The 24,793-nt window shown below is 41.2% G+C and overlaps 1 protein-coding gene across 1 annotated transcript; it reads right to left on the bottom strand.

Annotated features, from left to right (window-relative positions):
* Positions 1 to 731: 731 nt before the first annotated feature.
* On the bottom strand, positions 732 to 23,682 carry fbp2 (fructose-1,6-bisphosphatase 2). Its single transcript, XM_033620616.2, has 7 exons — positions 23,350 to 23,682; positions 20,063 to 20,225; positions 19,741 to 19,833; positions 18,662 to 18,802; positions 15,090 to 15,227; positions 7,118 to 7,237; positions 732 to 2,070 (listed from the first exon to the last, which is right to left on the bottom strand). Exons 1-7 carry the CDS (start codon positions 23,520 to 23,522, stop codon positions 1,885 to 1,887), a joined length of 1,014 nt encoding a protein of 337 aa, XP_033476507.1. The 5' UTR covers positions 23,523 to 23,682; the 3' UTR covers positions 732 to 1,884.
* Between the last annotated feature and the right edge of the window lie 1,111 nt (positions 23,683 to 24,793).

Here is a 24,793-nt window from a genome sequence, read left to right as displayed (position 1 = left end):
TTTCAGTCATCATCTCAAACATGCCCATAGAGTGGTGCAGGGATGACGATTTTTGTACGCCAACCCCTCAGTTAACATCTCCCTGGCTCACTTGCAACAACGCCTCTGGGATTTTGCCATTGGATTTTGGATCAATGCAGAAAATCAGCTCTGCAACAAACAAAGTTTATGATACTTACATGTTTTGTTCAGCAAGACAATCTTCACTAATTAACACCACTGTTATGATTTTTGAAGAAGAAACGCAATCGTCAGATGTGAAAACAGATGTTAGACTATAAACAAACTATAGTCTTGTGACTTCAACGTCACCACCACAACAAGGCTGTAAAGCCGTGTTCAGCATAATGACACACTTCTTAGCATCTGCCTTTTTTTTTTAAATGAAAGTCACGGCGTATTTAATGTCACACAATGAAACGTAAAAATCTCTAACCACAGACCTTATTTCAGCCATTTAACCAAAAACCCATACGAAAAACTTGTTGACATTAAGACAAGGAAACTGGGAGTTCAAATATGTTATCTCATTTTCAGGTTTTAGGACTCATTCCTGAAACACTCTTTTATGTAAACATGTTGGATTGGCCCAACCCAGGCCACGTCTGATGGAAATCCTAGAACGGGAGGGAGATCAAGCTAATCTGCCAGAGCAAATAAAACATGAGACTGCACTTCCTGAGCTACTGGTGGTGTCCAGCCATGGTGATTATTTCAAAGTACGACTCCAGTAGTTTTAGCACATTTTATTGTGACCAGTCTTTCAGTTTTTACTCAGTGTACAAATTTTTTCATCCTGGCATTGCATCAAATGTGCAGACAGTTTAATTGTACAGTTAACTAAATGAATAAAATACAGGAGATTCTATGCATGTATTTATCAGTATTTGTGCCTGTTAACTCAGAAAAATGCAATGAAACAAGGCACAAGAGAAAGAAACAAAAGACGGAAAGATGGAGACAACTAAAGAAAGACGGAAATAGGGTAACAAAAGAGGGATCTATTAACAGTGTATCATTAACAGTCTGAAAATGTATGTTTCTACAAATTAAACTCCAGAGTCAGACAGAGTTTCACCTGGAGATGTTTTAACTGTAATTTGTGACAAAACACCTTTTACTATCTAATTTAAATCATTTAAATGCAAAAAATAAAATCATTTATCTATGATTTTATAATTTGGAGAGCAAATAAAATCAGTCGGATTATTTGCTCCATGAAGGTGCAGTGAGACGGATCGTGACCTGAACTGTGCATCAGATGAGAACATGAAGCTGAGTCAAGTGAACACGTGACAACTTTCTTTAATCAGCTGCTTAATTTAACTGTTTCAGGATGTTGCTCAAAATGAGAATCTCTGCGCAGCTTTTCACCGTGTCAATAAAGATTCAAAAATACATCATTCGTGAATGAGAAACTGATTTCTTCCTCTTTCTCCTTATGGGAAATATATATATACACATACAGGACATGTTGCACAAGCTGAGAAACATTCAGCAGTTTTTTTAATGTTGAAACTCCAAAAACATTTGGCAGGAGAAAACAGTGATCATTTGATTTTAAAAATCCTGTTTAATGACTTTGAAAAGGACAAGCTGCAGAGAACAAACTTCTGATGATCACAAATTATCTATCATACTGATCAGTAACTCTATTTCTATTTCTATGTAGCATAATTCTGCCATTATAGAAAAATTATCTGGTTTTAATATTATAATTGATATTATAACATTCAAGTATTCTACAATTCTATGAGATTTGACATCTCATACATTTATAATAACTCTCACACTTCTTACATACAGATCCAAAAATAACCTTCTCGGCATGATGAAACAAAAGTCTGGCCTTTTATAGAAACATTGTGAGAATCCCTGTGTAAATCACTGGTACTTCTTGACAAAGGTCAAGTACTCGTTGACGTCATCAGGGGAGCCAACCACAAAGGGAACCCGCTGATGGAGCGCTTGGGGCTGGATGTCCAGGATCCTCTCAGTGCCGGTGGTGGCGATGCCTCCAGCCTGCTCGATGAGGTAAGCGATGGGGTTGCACTCGTACAGCAGCCGCAGCTGTGGGGAGAAGATTTAAGAAAGAAACGCAAGTTAATGTCTTTGGATCAATGTATGCACATAGAGTATTTTTAGAGAAGAGCAGATTTCCCCTTTAATGACTTTGTAACGGCACATTTTAAAGCTACTCTTACCTTTCTTGCATTTCACACAGCACTTCCACAACTCCCACCTTCCTCCAAAGTCCCATCCCCCTCCTGCAACTCCACCTCCCTCCAAAGGCCTACTCCCCCCTCCTCCATTACGTCCTCATTACGTCTATGATAGACGTAGGTGTTGGCAAGGTAACGTTAGATACATGGAAGAGGAGAGCGAGTGTAACGTTACAACTAAGACAGTCAAACACAACCCCGGATTTTTAAAACTCAACTGGAGTCAGTGATGACTGACGAGTTTTAGAATAAGGTTACAGTGCTAACGTTAGATAGTAGCCTTAACGTGACTAGTAAGTGGAAACACACAAGGAAGATAACGTTAATGTTTCAGAGGCTATGCTACAGTAGGCTAACGTTAGCCATTAGCAACTGGATGCTGTGCTGTCACATATAATGCTGTTACGCGAGCGGTTATATCAGTCGGAAGCCTCCACGTGGGGAAGACAGACAGGGTGCTTGAATGCAATGGCTGGTCGGAGTTTTATGAGAATGGTATAATTATGAGTTTTTATCTCTGGTGGAATTCACTTACATTTTAGTGTGCCATCAGCTTATTAATAGCATTTTGACCTAATCAAAGAAAAGTGTAAAATTTCCAGAAAGGTAAGTGTTGCTATAACACAGGGGTCTCTGGTGATTTACTCTGTTTTGGAGCCAGCCTCAAGTGGCCGTTTGAGGAACTGCAGTTTTTGGCAAGAATGAAAATTAATTCAAAGTACCTAAAGTAAAAGCACTTAATGGTCCATTTCAGAAACAAGACTGGAATATAATTAGTAATGCAATAACGTGTTCATCACTTTAATGTTACAGCTGGTAAAAGTGGAGCTAATTCTAATTATTTCATATACAGCTGGACAGCATAATTCATAATAAAACATAATTTGCAAGAACTCAAAACTGTACTTAAGTATAGTACTTGAGTAAAAAATACTTCACTTCTACGGAAGTCTATGGTGAAAACATTTATGGTATTCATTTAATGACGCTGCAACCTCACTCTGGAAATGTTTGTTTAAAATATTGTTCTCGAAGCAGCCAAGTTTAAACGGTTTCACTTCCCAGAACACTTCGATTGAAGTGTGTGTGTAAAACCCGGGTTAAGTTTGGTGGACAGTTCAAAGATTTTTGGTTTCCATGGTACTACTTTTATATAGTTTGTTCTTTGTTATTGTCTGTTTTATTGTTTATTTTCTATTGTCATTTAAATTTTTGAACATATGTTTATATATGTTCTCTTTGTGTAGTGTGGAGGGAACTACGACAACATTTAATTATGCAATCCTGTATTGTATAATTTGGTAAAATAAAACTCTGAATTTAACCACTTCTTATGTGATCTTATGTTCATGCCAAAAATTTACCGTTTGCATCTGCATTGGTTTTTGCCATTTACTATAAATTAAAAAACATTTCAATACTCTAATTGTGTTTTTGTTGATTTGTTTCATACTCATTCTGTCTTATTACCTATGTTATGCAAGAAGAAGCGTCTGTTGAGGGTGGATAGACTCATTTATCATTATTACTATTATTATTTTTACTTATTGTGTATTTTATTTGTTATTAATATGCATTTATTTATCAGTATTTGTGTCTGGTTACTGAGGCAAACAAGGAAATGAGACTTGTAAAGCCCTTTGAACTCCCACTGTGTTTACAATGCAATATCTAAATAGGTAGCCTTGTCTTGTCTCTATGTAACACGTAAAGTTAACAGTGAGTAATTTCAGGATGTGGGTCATTATGGAACAATCTGTGTGCTGTCATGTTTTCAGGAGCTTTGCCATCAAGCTACTGTCCCACTTGTGTTGTTATTAAAGTCAAAAATAGAATCTTATTTGACTGTTTTGTTTTGTAATTTGAGCACATGGATAATAAAACGCTGTTAGAGATGTAAATAAAGACAGAATACTCGGGATAAATGGGTCACAGAGTCAAGCTGCCTGAAAGAAAATGGGTGAGAGGTTGCTGTTTATCTTTATGACGAGCCTCAACTGTCTCTGAGCTTTATTTATCTCAGTGCGAGAAAAACACCTCCGTCCTCAGATTACACTGCTGCAAACATCCTGTACAGTCTGTCACTGAGGGTGTGGGTGTCGGTTACATGCCTAAATCTGTGCCTTGAACTGCAGAGGCTCATAATCAGCTGTAATCTGGATATAAATTTGATTCTTTTTTTATCAGGCTGCAACACAAAAAAGACTTGTAACGCTGATTGGCCGTGTGATGTGACCTGCTGAGGCACATTATGACACATGACTCTGCTTCAACAGGTTCATACAAGGGCAACTGCGGTATTTTCAACCTGGACTTTATGTTCCCATGTTTTGTGTCTCATTGATTAATGGAGACAACTTTTTTTTTTTACATTGGGCCAGTGTTGAGACAGTGCTGCTTAACACTTGGAGGATTTGTGCATCAGTTTACATACACAGACAGTACTTGTTTTTCCCACTGACAGTGTATGACAGTGTTACTGAAAGGATCTCTGCAGAGATAGACCTTCTTATTAAAGAGTAACATCATTTTTGTTTAATCAGTAATAGCCCAAATTGCTATTGCCAATTCTACTGGAATCTATTTGTATAAAAAGTAATTTTGTGGCATATTTTTACATCTAACTGGGTGAATAAATGGTTTATTTCTATTTTTGTAAGTTTCATATTTTTTTTTAAGTTGACTTTGAATGAAGTTTGTGTTGGTTTGTTTTTTTATAACTCTTTATTCAAAGCATTTTTAAATAGAGAAGACTGTGTGTCATAAGTCCGCATGTTAAATGTCCTTTTATTGTCCAGACATTCACGGTGAAGCTGCGTCCATCCTCTGAAATAAAGACAGTCCATTTCTCCCATTTTCTCGGGAATATTGCTTCTCTAGCCCTCTGTCTTTTCCCTTATAAAGATCTCCTTGATTATGTCCATCCATCACTTTTGTGCTGGCATCAAAAGTGTTGTACACAGATACCAATCTTTTTATTCATCCCATCTTCCCTTATTGCACCGAATTACAGGACCTTGACATTTCATATCCCGGATCTTTTTTTTATAATTGAACATATTTTTCTCCAAAATATTTTTGGAGAGTGGCATTCATGTGTCTGCGCCATCTCCAACACTGCTGTTGTGACTGGGATTGTTTGGCCTTAATGTTAAATGAAGTGTGTTTTAACATAGCCCCTTTTAGATAGGAATTGTGCAAATTTGCAGGAAAGCCCAATCAGTCTTCTTTCAGCATTGGCAGTATAAAAACAAAATCGGGGAGTGCAGCAAAATGCCGCCTGCCTACTTTTGTTTATACAGAATGTGCCTTTTTCGGGGCAATGGGGGGCGTGAGCAAGTAACAAAACATGTAGCTCAGCGTGTGATGTAAACAGTGACGTGGGAGGGAAGCTGCGGCTGGTCAGTCCTTCAGCGATTCTCTCGTAAGTCGTCCCGTCCTTCACCGTCCCCGTCATCTGACTTTTAATGGCCTCTTCGTTTGTGAGGGCAAGGAGGGCGCACAATTCCTTGTCTCCCCAGTTGCTCATCTTTACAGTGTCTGTCAGGTTTGTGTTTCCCTCTTGCTACTAGCTGCTCGCTAATTCCTGCTATCAGCTGTTTCCTGTTAGTCCACCGCCAGTGGCTCGCACGTGCAGCGTCATCAACAGCTCCTCCCACAAGTCATCAACAGCCCCTCTCATTGCGGAGGGCCACCTCGGTCTGTTTAAACTAAAAAGGTTCTGCCAATATGTCTACCCTACGAGGCGGAAAATTGGGCACCTCGCATCAACTCGCCAATCCGCCTCTGTGTGTATAAACGCTTGCAGCTCGCCTGCAAAACAGCCCAACATTCACCGAAAATCTAGCAGTGTAAAAGGGGCTTAATATGATAAAATTACTGTTTAATTAAACAGAGTCTGATAGCTTTGGTGATCACAATTTTGGTGCTGTTTCTAGTTAAACAAAGAGGATTTTACTCTTTAATAAATGGTCTATCTCTGTAGGGATCCTTTCCATGCTGTTGTCAAACACTTGAGCCTATCAGTGGCAAAAACAAACACTTCTAATGGATGTAAACTGACGGTGCACAAAGGCCCTGAAAGGTTACACTGCAGCATGAATTGTAGCTGCTGTCTGCAGCCTTCTCGCTCAATACTGGACGAATTACAAAAATGGTTGTCTCCATTAGACACAGACACAAAAGCATGAGGTTGAAAATAAGTTACCTTTTAATACACCAGTTTAAGTCACTGCCTCTGCACTTAACTTTCTGGTAAATTGGTGCAGGCGTTTGATTTTCATACGTAAGTTTTGGAGTTTATGTAGGGTAAGTATAGCCAAAGTTTTTGTGGTAAAGATCTGTTTTGTGGTTTGTTTTCGTTTTTCTCACATGATGGCATTATGTCAGTGAATATGTGTAGTGTCAACTCTTTTACTCACTATATTTGTCCCATCAAAAACACATGTCTATGTAGATATATAGTGTTTAGTATTTCACCATTATTTAACTATGAGAGAGGGACTATACAGAGTGGTAGCGGTGGTGATTTTTGGTGGGCTAGCCTGCGTCACCAAAAGTCTCGAGCCTGATGCCGTCCCGCCTGTAACCTCTGCAAACTATGGTTTCTCGCTAAAATATTCTATCATTCTGCACACATAGTAGACCTTTATTAGATCCTTAAAAAATACATTTGAAGATCCCTGGAAACCAGGGTTGAGTGTTCCCTCTGTGATCTGCATATGGAGTGTTATTTGACTGAATCGCGCAGTAACATAAGATGTGTTGAAGTCAGATATGAGGCTACGGCCTGTTGCATATGGTCCTTTGTTCAGTGATGTCAAAACGAAATGCTGGTTGTATTAATCTGATGATCCTGGCTGCGGTAACATGGCTTTGTGGAGGTCAGTAGTTACCTTTCCTTTGGGGCTCTTCTCGTTTGCGGGGTACATGAAGATTCCTCCATAGGCAATGGTGCGGTGAATATCTGAGACCATAGAGCCCACATAACGAGCTCCGTACGGGGCACTGCCATCCTGCAGGAAGTAAAGATATATTTTTAATATTAGTACATGAAGTGAAGAATGTTTTCAAACAGCTGTATCCCATATTTGTATCAAATAAAAGAGCAGCTTGTTCCCGTGTTAGTTACAATGGATTCCAATGCAAACAGTGGCTGAAAACATGGATGTGCCTCTCAAGAGACAGAGTTTGATTCGTCCATTCTGGGCGACTATAGAAACAACATGGCCGAAGAGGACCCACTCTGTATGTAGATACAAATATTATTATTTTCAGTTGATGATTAACTAATGAAAACATAGTTATGAATATGAAACACCATTTCTGCCAATAGATTCCCCCAAAATCCTACAACCACACTGGACCTTTAAACAACTGTTGTCTAAAGCACTCAGTAAAAGTGACTGTTTTATAAACTTAACACACAAATGGCTCCAGGCTAACAGGCCCAGCACACACTCACTTCTGAACATGGTCGTTACATAAAACTACCTCGTGTTATAACCGCTTAGATAAGCCACTCTTTATTTGACTTTCTAATTTCCATAAAGAAAAGAGACCTGTAAAAAATTCAATGTTTAAGCTTAAAAAATACTTTAAATGACCTGTTTGGTAAAAACAAGTCCCAACAAGTGGTTTAAAAGAAAAAAGTACCGCATGTAAAAGGAAAGGTTGTTCACACAGCTTTTCATTCATCTATGACCCTGCACACACTGAAATAGACACTCACATGTTCTACGAGGCATCACTAGATGTGATACAGAACTTTGATCTCTTTTGCAGTCATGTTGTTCAGCTAATATGAAATGCAAAAGCTTTTCTTTCTCTGTTGATAGAGAGCAGCCGGGGGGAGGAGGGGGTCTGGTTTGGTGACCTCAGGATTGCATCTGTGCTTTTGCAGATGATGTGGTTCTGTTGGCTTTAAAACACTGTGACCTCCAGCATTCACTGGGGTAGTTTGCAGCCGAGTGAGAAGCAGTCGGGATGAGAGTCAGCACCTCCAAGTCTGAGGCCATGGTTCTCTGCTGGAAAACGATGGCTTGCTCCCTCTGGGTTGGGAGAGAGTTACTGCCCCAAGTAAGGGAGTTCAAGTATATCAGGTGTTGTTCACAAGTGAGGGTAGAATGGAGCGTGAGATGGATCGGTGGTTTGGTGCAGCTTCTGCAGTGATGCAGGCGCTGTGCCGGACTGTCGTGGTGAAGAGGGAGCTGAGCCAGAAGGTGAAGCTTTCGATTTATTGGTCTATCTACGTCCCGACCTTCACCTATGGTCATGAGCTCTGGGTAGTGACTGAAAGAATGAGGTTGAGGATACAAGCGGCCGAAGTGAGTTTCCTCGGTGGGGTGGTCAGTTGAGGCGGTTCGGGCGTCTGGCTTACTACACAAGTTGCGCTGGGCTCTGCAAATTATACAGAGGCCCCAACTTCCCTTCGTATTAAAGCGGGAGTCAAAGGTGTTGTTGAAAGTATGGAAACAAAAGTGTACTTCTGGTCAAAAGAGACAAAAAAAAACACTTAGAGTGGTCATTTATACATTATGTGTGCCTTAGAGATGCAAATCTTGCACATACAGTACAGGCCAAAAGTTTGGACACACCTTCTCATTCAATGCGTTTTCTTTATTTTCATGACTATTTACATTGTAGATTCTCACTGAAGGCATCAAAACTATGAATGAACACATGTGGAGTTATGTACTTAACAAAAAAAGGTGAAATAAACATGAAAACATGTTTTATATTCTAGTTTCTTCAAAATAGCCACCCTTTGCTCTGATTACTGCTTTGCACACTCTTGGCATTCTCTCCATGAGCTTCAAGAGGTAGTCACCTGAAATGGTTTCCACTTCACAGGTGTGCCTTATCAGGGTTAATTAGTGGAATTTCTTGCTTTATCAATGGGGTTGGGACCATCAGTTGTGTTGTGCAGAAGTCAGGTTAATACACAGCCGACAGCCCTATTGGACAACTGTTAAAATTCATATTATGGCAAGAACCAATCAGCTAACTAAAGAAAAACGAGTGGCCATCATTACTTTAAGAAATGAAGGTCAGTCAGTCCGGAAAATTGCAAAAACTTTAAATGTGTCCCCAAGTGGAGTCGCAAAAACCATCAAGCGCTACAAGGAAACTGGCACACATGAGGACCGACCCAGGAAAGGAAGACCAAGAGTCACCTCTGCTTCTGAGGATAAGTTCATCCGAGTCACCAGCCTCAGAAATGGCAAGTTAACAGCAGCTCAGATCAGAGACCAGATGAATGCCACACAGAGTTCTAGCAGCAGACCCATCTCTAGAACAACTGTTAAGAGGAGACTGCGCCAATCAGGCCTTCATGGTCAAATAGCTGCTAGGAAACCACTGCTAAGGAGAGGCAACAAGCAGAAGAGATTTGTTTGGGCCAAGAAACACAAGGAATGGACATTAGACCAGTGGAAATCTGTGCTTTGGTCTGATGAGTCCAAATTTGAGATCTTTGGTTCCAACCGCCGTGTCTTTGTGAGACGCAGAAAAGGTGAACAGATGGATTCCACATGCCTGGTTCCCACTGTGAAGCATGGAGGAGGAGGTGTGATGGTGTGGGGGTGTTTTGCTGGTGACACTGTTGGGGATTTATTCAAAATTGAAGGCACACTGAACCAGCATGGCTACCACAGCATCCTGCAGCGACATGCCATCCCATCCGGTTTGCGTTTAGTTGGACGATCATTTATTTTTCAACAGGACAATGACCCCAAACACACCTCCAGGCTGTGTAAGGGCTATTTGACCAAGAAGGAGAGTGATGGAGTGCTGCGGCAGATGACCTGGCCTCCACAGTCACCGGACCTGAACCCAGTCGAGATGGTTTGGGGTGAGCTGGACCGCAGAATGAAGGCAAAGGGGCCAACAAGTGCTAAACACCTCTGGGAACTCCTTCAAGACTGTTGGAAAACCATTTCAGGTGACTACCTCTTGAAGCTCATCGAGAGAATGCCAAGAGTGTGCAAAGCAGTAATCAGAGCAAAGGGTGGCTATTTTGAAGAAACTAGAATATAAAACATGTTTTCAGTTATTTCACCTTTTTTTGTTAAGTACATAACTCCACATGTGTTCATTCATAGTTTTGATGCCTTCAGTGAGAATCTACAATGTAAATAGTCATGAAAATAAAGAAAATGCATTGAATGAGAAGGTGTGTCCAAACTTTTGGCCTGTACTGTATATCCGCAACATCTGTGGATATCCGCAATCCGCGGGTGGGTGGGCCAATAAAAATTAACATTGCAATTAATTTCGGGTGGATATGTCAGTTACCCGTATGAAAAAGGGAGGGGACCGCGCACTCCATAAAACAAGGCACAAGAGGACTTGACTTACTTCAAAGACTTTTATTATTGCAACAGAGCAAACAATATTAGGCTAGAGTAATTTTTACATTAGAAATGTGACCACATTCGATAATCTTTTAATTGTTTAATTCAAGAAAATGCACCTATATGAAAAGCAAATGAGCACAAACGGCTGGACATAATTTAAATGTAAATACAATAACTTAATGTTTGGTGCGGGTTGGGTGCGGGTCTCTAAATTTTAGAAGATAATTATGTTGGGTGGGTGGCGGGTGGATGATTGATGAGTACACGAGAATTCGGGTGCGCTCAAATGCCATCCGAGCATCTCTAGTGTGCCTAAGCTAATATTAACAGTGCACAGGTTGGTTCAGTGCCATGTGAAGTGGCAGCATGTTACAATTAGTGTCCCCCCCGAACCAAATCCTGCATAGGGCCCCCAAAAGTCTGGGGCCAGCCCTGTTTCTATTTATTTTGAGAAACAAAACATGACAGTGCATTTTGCTTATGAAAGGAAACTGGTTTGTATACATACAGTAGATTTTTTTCTGGGTATCAGAGTGACAGATGGCTTTCACACATGTTGATATCCCGTGTAGATGACACACTGTATACAGTATAATTAACAAAGGGTAATATACAAACAGGTCAGTCAGGCAGCTGGTTTGAAAGTTGCACATACAGCAGACGTGCTTCGTTCAGAGGTCATGGGCCGCTCTGACCTGCCGATGATAAAAAAACCAAAGAGCAAACAACAGACGGGTCAAAGTCCGTCTGCAGCAGCTGGAACGTACGTTAATCCTGCCAGAGGAGGAGACTCATGTTACACAAACCTGCAAAAACAGGCTGTTTCTAGATCACTGTTTGGCTCAACAAATGGACTTTCAGAGGATGAACTGTCCGGTTTTATTTGTGGGAGGTGTATCTGAGCATCTTTTATTTATATCAGCATGTTTCTTTAACTGACTCCACACTTAAATGCTCAACGCACCAAACTCCACTTTTAAAACACAACAGCACTCTTGTCTTAATCTGAGTGGAGTTGCCCTGGAGTGAGCCTCATGTTCAGACGGCACAGTCATGTGCTTGCTGAGTCACATCCCAGTCATCATGAGGGAGTGGTGTGTGTGTGTGTGTGTGTGTGTGTGTGTGTGTGTGTGTGCATAGTATTTCCCAAAAACAGACCCTCCCATGCTACGCAACTCTCTCAGAAAACACACATCCAGCTGGCAACAGTTGAGACAACATGAAACTTCCTAGAGGAAGAGAAAACGAAAAAGAGAGTAGACAGAGTAGTAAGAGGGTGTGGGAAAGTTGTGAATGAAAATTATTCTAAAAAAATACTACAAGTTTTAAAAGTTTATTAATGCTGGCAGGAACGACAGTTTGCAATCCAATATTTCTAAAAGTATGTCAGTGTTAAATCTCATGTTACAGTCTTCTTCTTTTGGCTCGAATTTGAAAAAAAAAAAAAACTTTTTTGAAGAAAAGCCAACTCAGGCAAATGGTTTAGGAAGTTCTAAAAAGATTTGTGTAACACATAGGTACTACAATGTGTTCTTCATCTCATTTTCCAGACTTCAGTTTTGGGAGTCGTTCTGCATTTGCAGCCTTGTTATGGCGAGAGTTTTATTTCAACAGGTGACATGTTTCAAACAGGTTAACAAACAAGCAAAGAGGTTTGAAAGAAAGAAAGAATGATACCACCTTTGAACTAGATTTAAACTTTCCTGTACGTCTTTTCAGCAACATTTGCATTCCAGTAAATCCTTGTGAGGCAACATTTGGCTATTTCGACACACAACAGTGAGTAACAATGTGGTTTGCTGTGGAATTGTGCTGTATCATGATGTGAAGTGTAACATGATGATGAGCGTTCAATGACGGTTATTAACTTAAGGTGTTCGCAGAAGAGAAGGCACAACTGACATTGTCTTTTTCATGCCTACAACACTGCCTCCCAACACAATTTAAAGTACTGCACCTTTAAATTCATTAATTAATTCATTCGTTTTCTGTAACCGCTTCTCCTGTTAGGGGTCACGGGGGAGCTGGAGCCCATCCCAGCTGACATTGGGGAGAGGCGGGGTTCCCCCTGGACAGGTCACCAGACTATCACAGGGCTGACACATAGAGACAGACAACCATTCACACTCACATTCACACCTACGGACAATTTAGAGTCACCAATTAAACCCACGCGCACACGGGGAGAACATGCAAACTTAACCTTTAAATTGATCACTGAATTGGTATTAACATCGGCATCAGAATTTCTGCTTTGTACTGCACCTTGAACCATGTTTCATGTATGAAAGATGCTATTAAATAATGCTGTGTTTGTGTGTATCTTATGAGAATACCTTTAATACCCAAAAATAGTAAGGAAAGTTTATTTGTATTCACCTTTGGACAACATGGCAATTTAAGGTGCTTTATATAAAATGTAAAAGGCATCAAGAAAAAACCTTACGCGAGGTAAAATGAAGATATTAAAACTAGGATTTGAAGGAGTAAAATAAAACAGAATAAAATGAAATGCAAGGTATGAATAAATGGTCCCAAATTTGATTTAGTAAAGGGCAGTGGCAAACAAAAAAAAGTCTTAAGAGTTGTTTCCAGGTATGTGGTGCATTAAAACTAAACTCTGCTTCTCCAAAAGAAAACTTGACTGACGTAAACAAAAGCAGCTGCAAATGACAAATGATAAATATAAACAGCTCCATCCGTTCTGGTGGAAGTGTTTGGAACACACTGAGTAAACTGGACAGAGGAAAAGTGGATCATTGCTGTGAGAGTGGTTTGAAATGTTTCCTTGGAAGTTTTTAAACTTTTATTTACATTTTTGCCATTGCCCTGAGTAAATTTCAGAATCCATTCTCACCGACGTAAATTCAAGCCGACTATGTCTGCTGCAGGCTGCAAACTTTTTAGAGCCACCTTTTCAAGCCTACAGGTTGTTTGATCCTCAAAAACAGGTCTTAAGTGGATTCTTCCTTTCAAACCGCTTTGCTGAAGCTATAAAAATGGTAACTGACGAATAAAATATGACAGATTTTTTAGTACGTTCGTGACCGCACTGCTGCAGAAGTGTTGACTGTGCATGTGTGGAGATCAGAGTTTCCACATGAGTAGCTGCCGTTTCCTGAGGAACACGATGTTTCCTGCAGTAAACAGTGTCGCCATCCTGCAGCTCAGCTGACCCAGCTTCGTCCTGTCTGATCGAACGGTCACACTCGACTGCTCCATCACATGTTTGTGGGTCACTCTTTGCCCACACTGACTGTGGCACTTGGCTGCATGAAGCATCCTTACTTCAACCGTTTAAAGTCAAGACTTTCACCTTAAATTTACCCTTAAGTCAGGGGTATTTTTGTGCACTTATTTGAGTAACTATACAGTGTAAAATTCTCACTGAAACAACAGTAACATACTTAGAATCAGGTCTTGATCACTGTCACTGCTCAGTCTGTTAGAGCTGCAGCAAACCGTATCATCAGCCAACCAGATTTTAAGTGGTTCACAAGGCAAATTACTTCACATCAGTATTTACTGTCAAAATAAAATGAGGTGAAATGAGATGTTTGATGACTTAAAAGCCTTCATCTGGTAAAAATAAATAGCTTAAGGGGCGCCCATTAGCTCAGTGGGTAAAGCTGGCAGCCCATGTACGAAGGCAATATCCTTGCCGCAGCAGTCATGGGTTTGATTCCAGCCCACGGCCCTTTGTTGCATGTCATCCCTTCTCTTTCTCCCCTTTCACACTTAGTCTGGCCTGTCCAATAAAAGCCAAAAAAAAAGGCTTAAAATTGACCAAGATCTTAAAAGCATACCATAAAAATGTGGCTTAAAACTGGATAAAGAGTCAGTTTATGACAGCTTCTGGCAGACAACCACAACCCTGATGCATGTGCAAAGCGGACATGATGCGGATCAGATTCAGAAAACTTTATTGTCTGTCGTAACAGAAAATCTGATGAAATGACATGCACTCTGTCCTTGATTCCTCTGGGTTTGAACATCGCTGGAAACGTTTGTGGGAATGTCACAACAAAATATATAACATTGGTCTAGTTGAATATATGAATTTAACATGTAACAGAGCATTATTTAAAGCCCTTTACTAAATTAAAAGATCTGAGTACTTCTTCTTCACCACTGAAAAGTAGCTTCTCCTCGTCATTGTTTCTGCAGCTGAAACATTAACAGAATTCTGATCCGCTGACACCCTTTGGAAAAATGTTTTTCCGTGTGCAGCCAACCAGAAGTCCTCACGTGAAGTCATTCTGCCAGAGCAAATGCTTCGTCAGGATTCACATGACGAGTGTGAGAGGCCGCTGGTGTTTGAAATCCTGCCTCAGGACGGAGCACAAGTGTTGCTGCGTGTGTCAGCAAAACAGCTGCTAAATGTACAACTTTGGTTGAAAGGTGTCAGATTTAAAACCACAAACACAAAGTAAAACTGATTTATGTCAAAGCTTTGGGTCAAATTATGTTTGTGATGTGTCTAGTAGTTTAATTTGTGGTATGTTCTTACCTCTGGGTACTTCTTGTGCTTGAGGTACTCGTTGATAGAGGGGTGGAAGTACTTGGCGTAGCCCTCGTTTAGACTGTAGATCTTCCCCCTTGGCTTGATCTTCACGTTCCTCTCAATCAGGATGAACTCACCGATGGCCTGAGGAGCAAGAACATGGTGTTTAGGTGGGATAATCCAAACGCCAGAGCAAACTACAAGACTAAATTTATTTTAACAAATCAGTTTCTTAAATTTGGCGGAGAATTTAAATTCAGTTCGCAACAGTCAGATTTGTTTTAAGGTAGATTCGAATGAAAAAGAGGTTTAAAAAAGTGCCACATCATACAACATTATAAATCAGGACAGCAGCCATTCTGGATAAAAACACACTCAGTATGCTTTTGTATAAAAACCATCATCTGGACATCGTATTAATAATATGTTTTCAGGGAAAGAAAATATTTCAGAACAACCTTAATATACTTATGGAGGGAGTACAGTCCATTACAAATGATAGCAGATACCAGACTGAACTGGATCATATAATACCACCTCTCTCTGTCAGCATCCATCTGCTCCACCTGGACTATTCACCAATAAGCATGCAGCAAGGTTGTGCTCTGCAACTCTTGGATCAGAACACTTTTGGCTCTCTACTGCGAAGCACCATAATCTAAGCGGTGGCCCTCTAATGGTGTTTCCCTTGTTGGATTTGGACTTACATTGTGGACATTTTAGTGTGCGTACATCAAACTGTAAGTCTAACCATGGGTGGGAACAGGCACAATGTGCAGGACTTTGCAGTGTGTTAAAGGTGTTTATTGATGAGGATGCTATGTTTCATTTTAATTAATCGTGCATTTATTGAGAGTCATTCAAGACCCAAGTCTGGCTATTGCATGTCCTTTTTAGATAATGATTAGTTGCTCTACAGTGTTCTTATATAGTTAAGATATTAGCCACTGTTACTGGATTGGTAAAGTTACTTCATTGGGGCCTGTTGTGCTGTGTTAACTGAGTGCAGACATTGAGGCTCTGGGCGGCGTAGCATAGGGTCAAACCGATATTTACCTTCTTCACCAACAGAGGACAGCATTGTCATAACAATATTTCTCTTTGTGAACGTGTGCCTGATCTGTTTATTGGCGGTTTACTAGCTCAGGTGCCAATTATTATTAAAGTTTGATATTCATATGGTGAATGCTTCACATATGTTTGTTATTCAAAGTTTCTTGGGTTATTGTAACATTACAGGCAGCATTAATTTAATTGTGATATGTGTATTTACAGAACCACACCAACCTGTATAACCACAACACCTATTGAGAATTGAGTGTGTGTTGATTGTGTGGCACAAAATAAAAGAAACTAAGAAATAAGTGACGTTGGATTGTTCTTGCCGGACACCCCTCAGTGGACCTGGATAGCATTCACAACCAGTCAGTGCTTAGTACTACTAGGGTAGCTTCATCTGCTTCAACACCCCAGTATTTTTCACTAATAACATTATTGTCTTTAGGCCTGCAGATCTCTTGTGGTTGGTGAATCGCATGCTCGAAAACAGCACAACGCTCAACAACAAGATTACTTACAAACACACACTGAACCCTTTTCATCCTGTAATAACTAAAGCTGCTTTTCTAAGGCAAATACTCAATGATTGGTTGTTGCCACGGAGCCAAAAAAGAAAGTCTGACTCTGGCGTATGATGCAGAATATGATATGATATCAGTAAGTCCTTGTGGGAGTGGGACAGTAATTAAAGGGTTTGCCTGACTTAAAACAACAATGAGAGATGATAAAAATAAAACAAATTATGCTATGACCTCCAGTCAGGGATACTGAGAAGTGAAACAACCTCCAATACGTACAAAAAAGGTTGAAGGTATGACATCAGTCCTGAATTTGTGCTCTTTTTTGCACTGCATAGTATGAATTATACTATACAGATGATGATAGTTAAAGTGGGACAAACTTTCTGCCAAATAAAAAGGATTTGTGTGTGTTTACTGTCTTCCCTATCCACGATTGCACTGTGGAGAGGTGCAGCCTGGAGGAATGATTGACAGGATAATGTTTTCTCAAATAAAAGCACTTATGGGCCAATAAAAGCATATAACAGTAAAAAGTGACAGCAAAGGAGAGATAATAAAGTAGGGTAGAGCAGAGAAGACAGTGGTGGATGTCAGATATTCAAGGAAACCTAGAAATGTTTAAATCTGGGGTGAAACAAATATAAAGAATGCACATCCTCCGAATAAACTTTTTCCAATCGGTGCTGACATCAAAGGAAAAACTTAAGAAAATCAAGATTTGTCGCACACGATGTATGGCTGCTCCCATGCTTTATTCCCACACCAAACAAATAAGCAACGTTTCGCCTCACGTTGGAGGCTTCATCAGGCTTCGAAGCCTTCATCAGCCTGATGAAGCCTCCAACATTAGGCGAAACGTTGCTTATTTGTTTGGTGTGGGAATAAAGCACGGGAGCAGCCATACATCGTGTGCAACAAATCTTGATTTTCTTAAATCTGGGGTGAGCAATTTTATTTTGGTGTCATTGGGCAAAAATTCCAGAACAAGCTTTGAGCATATTGTATTTTAAGTGGACGGAGAGAAAACTAGAATTCTGCACCTCCTCTTGGTTCTGTTTTCAGGCTTTAGAAAATTTAACCTGCGGCAGGAGACTCTGGCCATCACAGGTCATTTCAGAGAGAGGGTGTTCGTATTGGCTGTTCTATTAATGCAGATGTGTGTTCACGTCCCTTTGGTGCAGCCTGATTCAATGGCGGTGAGTCCTGCAGAGAAAGTTGCTATTCCAGCATTGGCAACAACCACCTACACTACAAAGCAACCGAAAAATAAAAGACGGACTCATCAAAAAGAGTCTAACAGAGAGTCTGACGATAAACGAAATGAAACACGGGTCGATATTGGTCAAGCATTTCAGAGATGGAGAGAAAATGTTGCTAATAGTTTAGTCTTCTGCGAAGTGGAGCTAAAGGCTCACAGCTGCGGATTCAAGTCTATGTTTTCTTAGCTAATGTTAGCGAGAGCCGATATGATATGATACAATACAATGCACAGGTATTTCTGTCCTACAATAATAGTCCAGAAGCAATAAAAATCATACACCATAATCAGCAAACTTTCTGTTGCTGCAGTTACACAGGTTAGACCTAATGCTGCCACTGGCCACCAGCCCACTGTGACACTGGGTGGCAGGGGTTTTTGCTAGCCAAATTCAGGCCACCACAACCGCCGACTGAGGGTCCGTCTCCCGAGCTGCGAGGTGGAGGGACTGTAAGGGTGGCTAGCTAGCTAATTCTTGTCTCATTTGTGTTCTGATAAACAGAGAAAGAGAATGGGACGAGGAGGGGCTGAGCGAACGCATTGAGCCCAATGACATAATATCAAATAAATCAATGTGTGGGAAACACTGGGTTACCTTATGGAGCACATGCACGTCTGTGGTTGTTTGGTGGGAGGGGCGTGGGAAAGACAGGGAAGAGCTGCAGGAGGAGGGTATATTTTTCCTTTATCCAGATTTCTGCCTGCCCCAGCTTTAATAGCAGTGAGTGTGAGATACTCACCGGGTCCAACATGAAGAAGTTGAGGCCGCTGCCAGTGCTGAGGGCCACCAGTGTGGCGCTGCCGTACAGGGTGTATCCTGCACACACGATGTCCTTTCCCGGCTGCAGGGCGTCTTTTTCTGTGGGCTCCCCCTCCGATGTCTGAAATAAACCAACAAAACATGAACAGTGGCATCATGTAGACTTCAGTCTCCTAGAAGTGTCTGTTTCAAGAACTGTATGCAAATATTTACATCAAAAAAGGGTTCAATAAACAACAACAGAGAGGGTGATAGATAGGGCCAAATGTAGAGGCTCAGAATTTAGTTTAACTTCCTGAACCCACTTAATGCTAGGCCAATAACACAGACTGCAATCCCTTTAAATGATTAAATGACTCCTTTTGCATGCAGTTTGGGAAGCTGAAACTCAGATTAGCTGGACAGCAGTGCCCCCTTTTGTCTGCAGAGTGTTACTGCACTTCTTACTGCACTTTGACACTTTTTATTCTGAATCTATTCAGTATCCTTAGCTAACTGCACCTACCCCTCCTTGAAAATCAAAGGAACAAGCAAAACAAGATATATGTATATCATATTTAACCAAAAACATCTGGGCACAGTCTGGAGGCATCTTATTTTTTACTTCATGCATTTATCGTGCAGTTTTAAAGTCCACCAAATCCCTACATTTGAGATCATGTCAGTGTATACATAATTTATTGGTTAATCAGCTCTGTTTATAATCCTTTTATCTCTGTTCTGTAGCATTACTTATCGTATTTGTGATTGTTTTGTGTGTATTTACTCACACCTCCACACAGTAGGTAATGTATGGAGAGCAGTGAATATTTACAATGAGCCATAATCATATAAACAAACATTTGAAACAGTTACATTTAAAAGCACAACAATAGTGTGTGCTGTGTAAAGAGAGTTTAGCTGCAGGGAACAGCTTTACCTGAACTTTACCATCTGTTACATCATTTAAAAACGGGACTTTTTTTTACTGAACAGCAGTAAATATGAACACTGTGTGATATCAGAATATTCTCGTCAGTGCTTGCATGAGTTGTGTGTCTCCGCAGAGGTCAAACTCACCCGTTTGTAAATAGCAAATATGGTGCCGATGGAAGCCAAGCAGTCGATATTACTGGAGCCGTCCAGAGGATCAAAACAGACCACGTACTTCCCCTGTGACAACATAAACTATTATTACTTAAAAATACAGTCCTGCTTATTTCATATTGCATGTGCTGCTGCAACACCTGAATGCACCCCTGCAAAGACTGATTGATAAAGGTTTATCTTATCAACTTGTGAGTTGTAGGACAGGTGTGTTCCTGCACAAACTTTTAAAACATGAAAATCCCTAGTATAGCCATCATCATGCAGTGTCGTCGTGCTCCTGTTCCCTACTAACCCTCTTCTCTTTGGGAGTGACGATGAGCTCCTCGTTCTCCTCAGACACCATGCAGCACGTGCTGTAGGAGGCCTGCAGCATGTTGATGACCATCTCGTTAGACAGCACGTCCAGCTTCTTCACATCGTCCCCTGTCACGTTCACTGAGCCCGCCAAGCCCTGCCTGTGTGGACCAAGGGACCAACCAATCAGCAGCTCAGCTTTAGTCTCACACAGTGCTTTAATGTAACTAAGTACATTCACTGAGGTACCAAAATTAGTTTTATGCTACTGTAGTGTTCTCAGTTTTGAAGCACAAAATGTACCCATTTGCTGAAATCATTCCACTGAGTGCTCTCAATGTCATCGGGAACATCCTTCCCAATTCCTTGTCTATGGAGCAGCTCCAGACTTTATACCCTTTGTCATTGCAAATCTGAGTTTAGCACTCTAGTTTTTGGATTTGGGAGGGACCTGTTCATGTTTACTAATATTTTTGGACTTCCACAGACCATAGGAATAACATGTATGAATTTTAAAAATGGTTTTAGTTCCCTTAAACATACAGTTTCAAGGTACTTGTTTTCAATTCATGAAGCTTTATACTTTTACTGCTGTCTCTTTCCAGACATCATGACCGGCTTACTCAAGGTAATCTACAGACCTTGTTGTTAAAAGCTTCATGTAGGAACTGTTTTCTTTCTACTGAACTACACCTGCCAACTGTATCATTGCGCAGAAGGAAGTGTGCATCTACTCATGGATGAGAGGCTGGTGATAATGATAGCGTGAGATGTAAAATTAACAGTTACCTCCTCAGCTGAGTTGTAACATTAGCCAGCTTAGGTGAAATAGCAGTATGTGGTGCTTTGAGCAGAGTGCCATCTAGTTTCTTTATATTGGTGAGACGGCAGATTGGAGAGAGAACTTGTCAGCATGCAACCCATGAAAAAAAAAGAGATTCAGAAGCTAGCTAGCTGTGGTTCCCCCCAAGATGCATGTAGTCGGCTTGTGAACATCAATTATCTCCCTTTAGCTTCAAACAATGCTGGCTTGTGTTTGGTTACATAATTTCGATGTGTGTGGAATTCCATGAATAATTTAGGGGAAACACTTGTAGCTGTAGTGTTGATGAATGTATCTGTAGCTGCTCTTATGGGCACCTGCATTTGGAGGCTGCTGTATGAATAGACAATGAAGGATAAAATAATAAAACATGTCTTCACAGAAAGAGTTATGATGTTGCACATACTGTATTTTAATAAAAAATAGTCTTACATCTGCATACAACTACATTATAGTGTGTTATAAATCTAAAAACATGTCCGTACACTGCTTAAAAGTCCTAAATATGTCAACTATTTTCAGTATTACTGCATGAATATCAGCCACTTTACCTAAGTTTAAAGCAGATGTGCGGAACTTTTTACCATTTATAAAACTGTCCCTAGTTCGTATCACCTCCCCTTGAAGATCCGCATATTTATTTGAACCCAACACCGACAAAAGAAGCCTTTCTCTATATGGCTATTTAGTGTAGCCTGGCTCGGGTCGGACACAGCGGAAGTCAACGAACCAGAATACGGCACCCGGAGGCGGAAGTAAGTCTGCACGCCCGCAGCGGCCCACAGCCATTAAACCACAGAAGAAAAAGGAGCCGTGTTTACGAGTAGGATTTAAGAAACAGGCTAAATGACATGTAGTAGGGAGTAGTCTCTTGTACAGTAGGTGGTGGTATGCACCTGGAAGTTGTTTGCGATCCGCCAATAAATTGAGAGAAGAAGAAGAGCCGTGTTTGCAGAGAGTGTTCTTCGAGTACGCGGTACGCAACGGACATTGTTGAACACATAACAGTTTAACAGGTTGGCCCTTTTCCTAATCAACAGGTATGTAATTTTTGTTTTTATTTAGAGAATATACCGCAACTTGTTAGACGTTGTTTCACTTCAAACTTTCTAAATAAAAGCAAAAATTACATACCTGTCGATTAGGAAAAGGGCCAACTCAGGATCAGTTTTAAAACCTTTCAAATCTCTCAGCTCTCTCCACTTGGTGAATGCCCGACCGAGGTTTACATGCGTTTGGGCTCGAGCCCTATCACTGTCCCGTTTAGCCTTCTTCTGTTCTTTTTCTTTTAGATGGTGCTCCTTCTTTATCCGCCATGACATCGAAAGTACAACCAAGTCCTTATAGATACATCTGGTAAAACTGTTATGTGTTCAGCAATGTCCGTTGCGTACCGCTTACTCGAAGAACACTCTCTGTAAACACGGCTCTTCTTCTTCTCTCAATTTATTGGCGGATCGCAAACAACTTCCAGGTGCATACCACCACCTACTGTACAAGAGTGTGCAATGTGTCCGAAATCATTCACTACTCCCTACTACATGTCATTTAGCCTGTTTCTTAAATCCTACTCGTAAACACGGTTCCTTCTTCTTCTGTGGTTTAATGGCGTGCAGACTTACTTCCGCCTCCGGGTGCTGTATTCTGGTTTGCTGACTATATTCTGGTTTAACTGACGCTGTGTCCGACCTGACCGAGGCTACGCTAAATAAACGCTTTTTTGTTGCTGTTGGGTTCAAATAAATATGCAGATCTTCAAGGGGGGGTGATACTAACTAGGGACAGTTTTATAAATGGTAAAAAGCTCCGCACAGCTGCTTTAACACCTAAAGGGTACTTGCACTTATTCACCCTATAAATCTTAACAGCAGCATTTACTTTCAGGCTGTGTATCCCTCTCAACAAGCGCCAAAAAAATCAAGTTACATCAGTTACTGTAATGGTTACTGTATGTTCAGGGTTTGGCTGTGCAAGGCGGAGTTTAGGAACAGAGCCATGCTTGGATGTCAAGATCTGTGTGCAACCTAAAACTTATGGCTGCTACAAGAGCCTCAGCTCAAAACTACAGCCAGAAATCGACCCCTTTTAGCTTGGCTTCTCTCCAATATCAATCTCTCTGACAAAGAACTGGTTATCTTGCCAGAAAAGTTCTTTTATCACTTCCAGATTAGAGTGTTGAAACACACCTGAAGTCATACAAATGTCACTGGCTTTGCTTGCAGTACAGCAACGTGACTTGTACGCCATACAAAACAATCAGTCATATCATGTGTGGCTCAGACAGCTCCTAAACCCTCAGGGAACACAGCCTCAACCCTTGAGTCACTCTTTGCTCCTAAATCTGCAGTGGAAGTGATGCAAAATTCAAATGGTCTACTTATCTCTTTATATCAGTCAGCAATGTAATGGTGCATATTCATCAATGGTTCCCAGTAAGCCCATTCCAGTGCCTCGGTACTTACAGGTGGGCCAGCCCTGCCTTACGCACAGCAGACGAGATGGCTTTGATTGCAGTCAGCATGGCATTGATGAGCTGGGTCAGTTCACCGGTCGCCCCCTTCGCCTGGCGCCCAGTCTCAATGACAAACCGGGTCAGGGTCCATACGTCTGTGTCAAACTCCGACTGGTCTGACATGCTGGTGTCTGGTCCTTGTATCCCTTCTAGTGGGCAGCAGCAGCAGATTGAGCAGAGAATAGGCAGCAAGTGAGTGACCTCCTTACCAGCCAAGGCCTTTTCATACCCAGAGCAATGAAGGCAAGCCAAGGGGAGCTATTTGTAAGTGCAGCCAATGGAAGAGTACGTGTGTGTGTATGAGTATTTGGCATGTGAGGGGGTGTCAGGTGTCAGCTGAAGAGGATGGCACAGTTTGATCCTGCATAAGACAAGCCCTGCTATTCCTTTAGTCAAAAAAGAGGATGGCACAGTTTGATCCTGCATAAGACAAGCCCTGCTATTAGTCAAAAAAGAAGCTTGCAACATGTTAGACAACAGTAACTCAAAACTTGGGTAACATGAGAGCTCTTAGGTAAATTCTCTGGATTTTCACCACATTTGTTTGCACATGAACCTGAGAAGTCTGCTGCTGCTGCTGCTGCTGTGACAATAAAGAAACAACTTTCTTTGTCTAAGTTCATTTGACGAACAAGTCATGAGTTAATATCAAGAGAGTAGAAAGCAGCTGCTGGGCTTTGGCAGAACAAGTGAGCTTTAAATGTCATTAGGTCTCTGTGAGCTTTCTTTGACCTTTAGTTTAAAGGTCAACTCCCCTGGATAAAGTATCTCTTAACTTGTGAAGATGGTATACACCTATGAGCCAAGATATAACCACTGGCAAATGAGGTGAACAACAGTGCAATGTACTGCTGGGAAACCTTGTATCCTGGCAGTCATCTGGATACTACTTGATGCGTTACACCCATTCAGACAACATTATAGACGAAGTACACCCCCTCATGGCAACGACACTCCTTGATGGCAGCGTAGCACACGGCAGGACAGTGCAACATGCCACACCACAAAAACTGACGTGAGGTACGTGACAACAAGCTCAAGGCATCAACCTGACCTCCAAACCACCCAGATCCCAATCTGATCAAGCGATCGGTACCCCAGAGGTACTTCCGATCTACGGTGGAGACACTTTGGATCAGACTTGGCTCTGACTTATTGACGCATAGACCCAGGACCTCTGGGGGTGTCTTGTGATGTCTGGCATTAGGGCACTGGTGGCGGATCCTTTGAGTCCTGCGAGTTGTGAGATGGGGTACCAGCACATCCTACAGACACTCAATGAGATCGGGATCTGGAGAATTTTGAGGCCAGGTTGAGCTCTGTCACATTACTCGGGTCATTCTTGAGCAGTTTTTATGGTGTGGCATGGTGCATTGTCCTGCTGAGGGGCCACT

This window comes from Epinephelus lanceolatus, chromosome 9 (assembly GCF_041903045.1).
Source record: "Epinephelus lanceolatus isolate andai-2023 chromosome 9, ASM4190304v1, whole genome shotgun sequence".
Taxonomy (NCBI): Eukaryota; Metazoa; Chordata; class Actinopteri; order Perciformes; family Serranidae; genus Epinephelus; species Epinephelus lanceolatus.
Note: the sequence above shows the minus strand (reverse complement) of the source record. Positions and strands in the feature narration are given on the sequence as shown.

Coding starts and splice junctions, on each gene's coding strand:
- fbp2 (XM_033620616.2), bottom strand. CDS start 23,522: ATGTCAGACCAGTCGGAGTTTGACACAGACGTATGGACCCTGACCCGG. Junction 15,228..18,661: donor ACTTCTTCATGTTGGACCCG/GTGAGTATCTCA, acceptor CTTGCTCCTCAG/GCCATCGGTGAGTTCATCCT. Junction 2,071..7,117: donor AGAAGAGCCCCAAAGGAAAG/GTAACTACTGAC, acceptor TTCTCCCCACAG/CTGCGGCTGCTGTACGAGTG.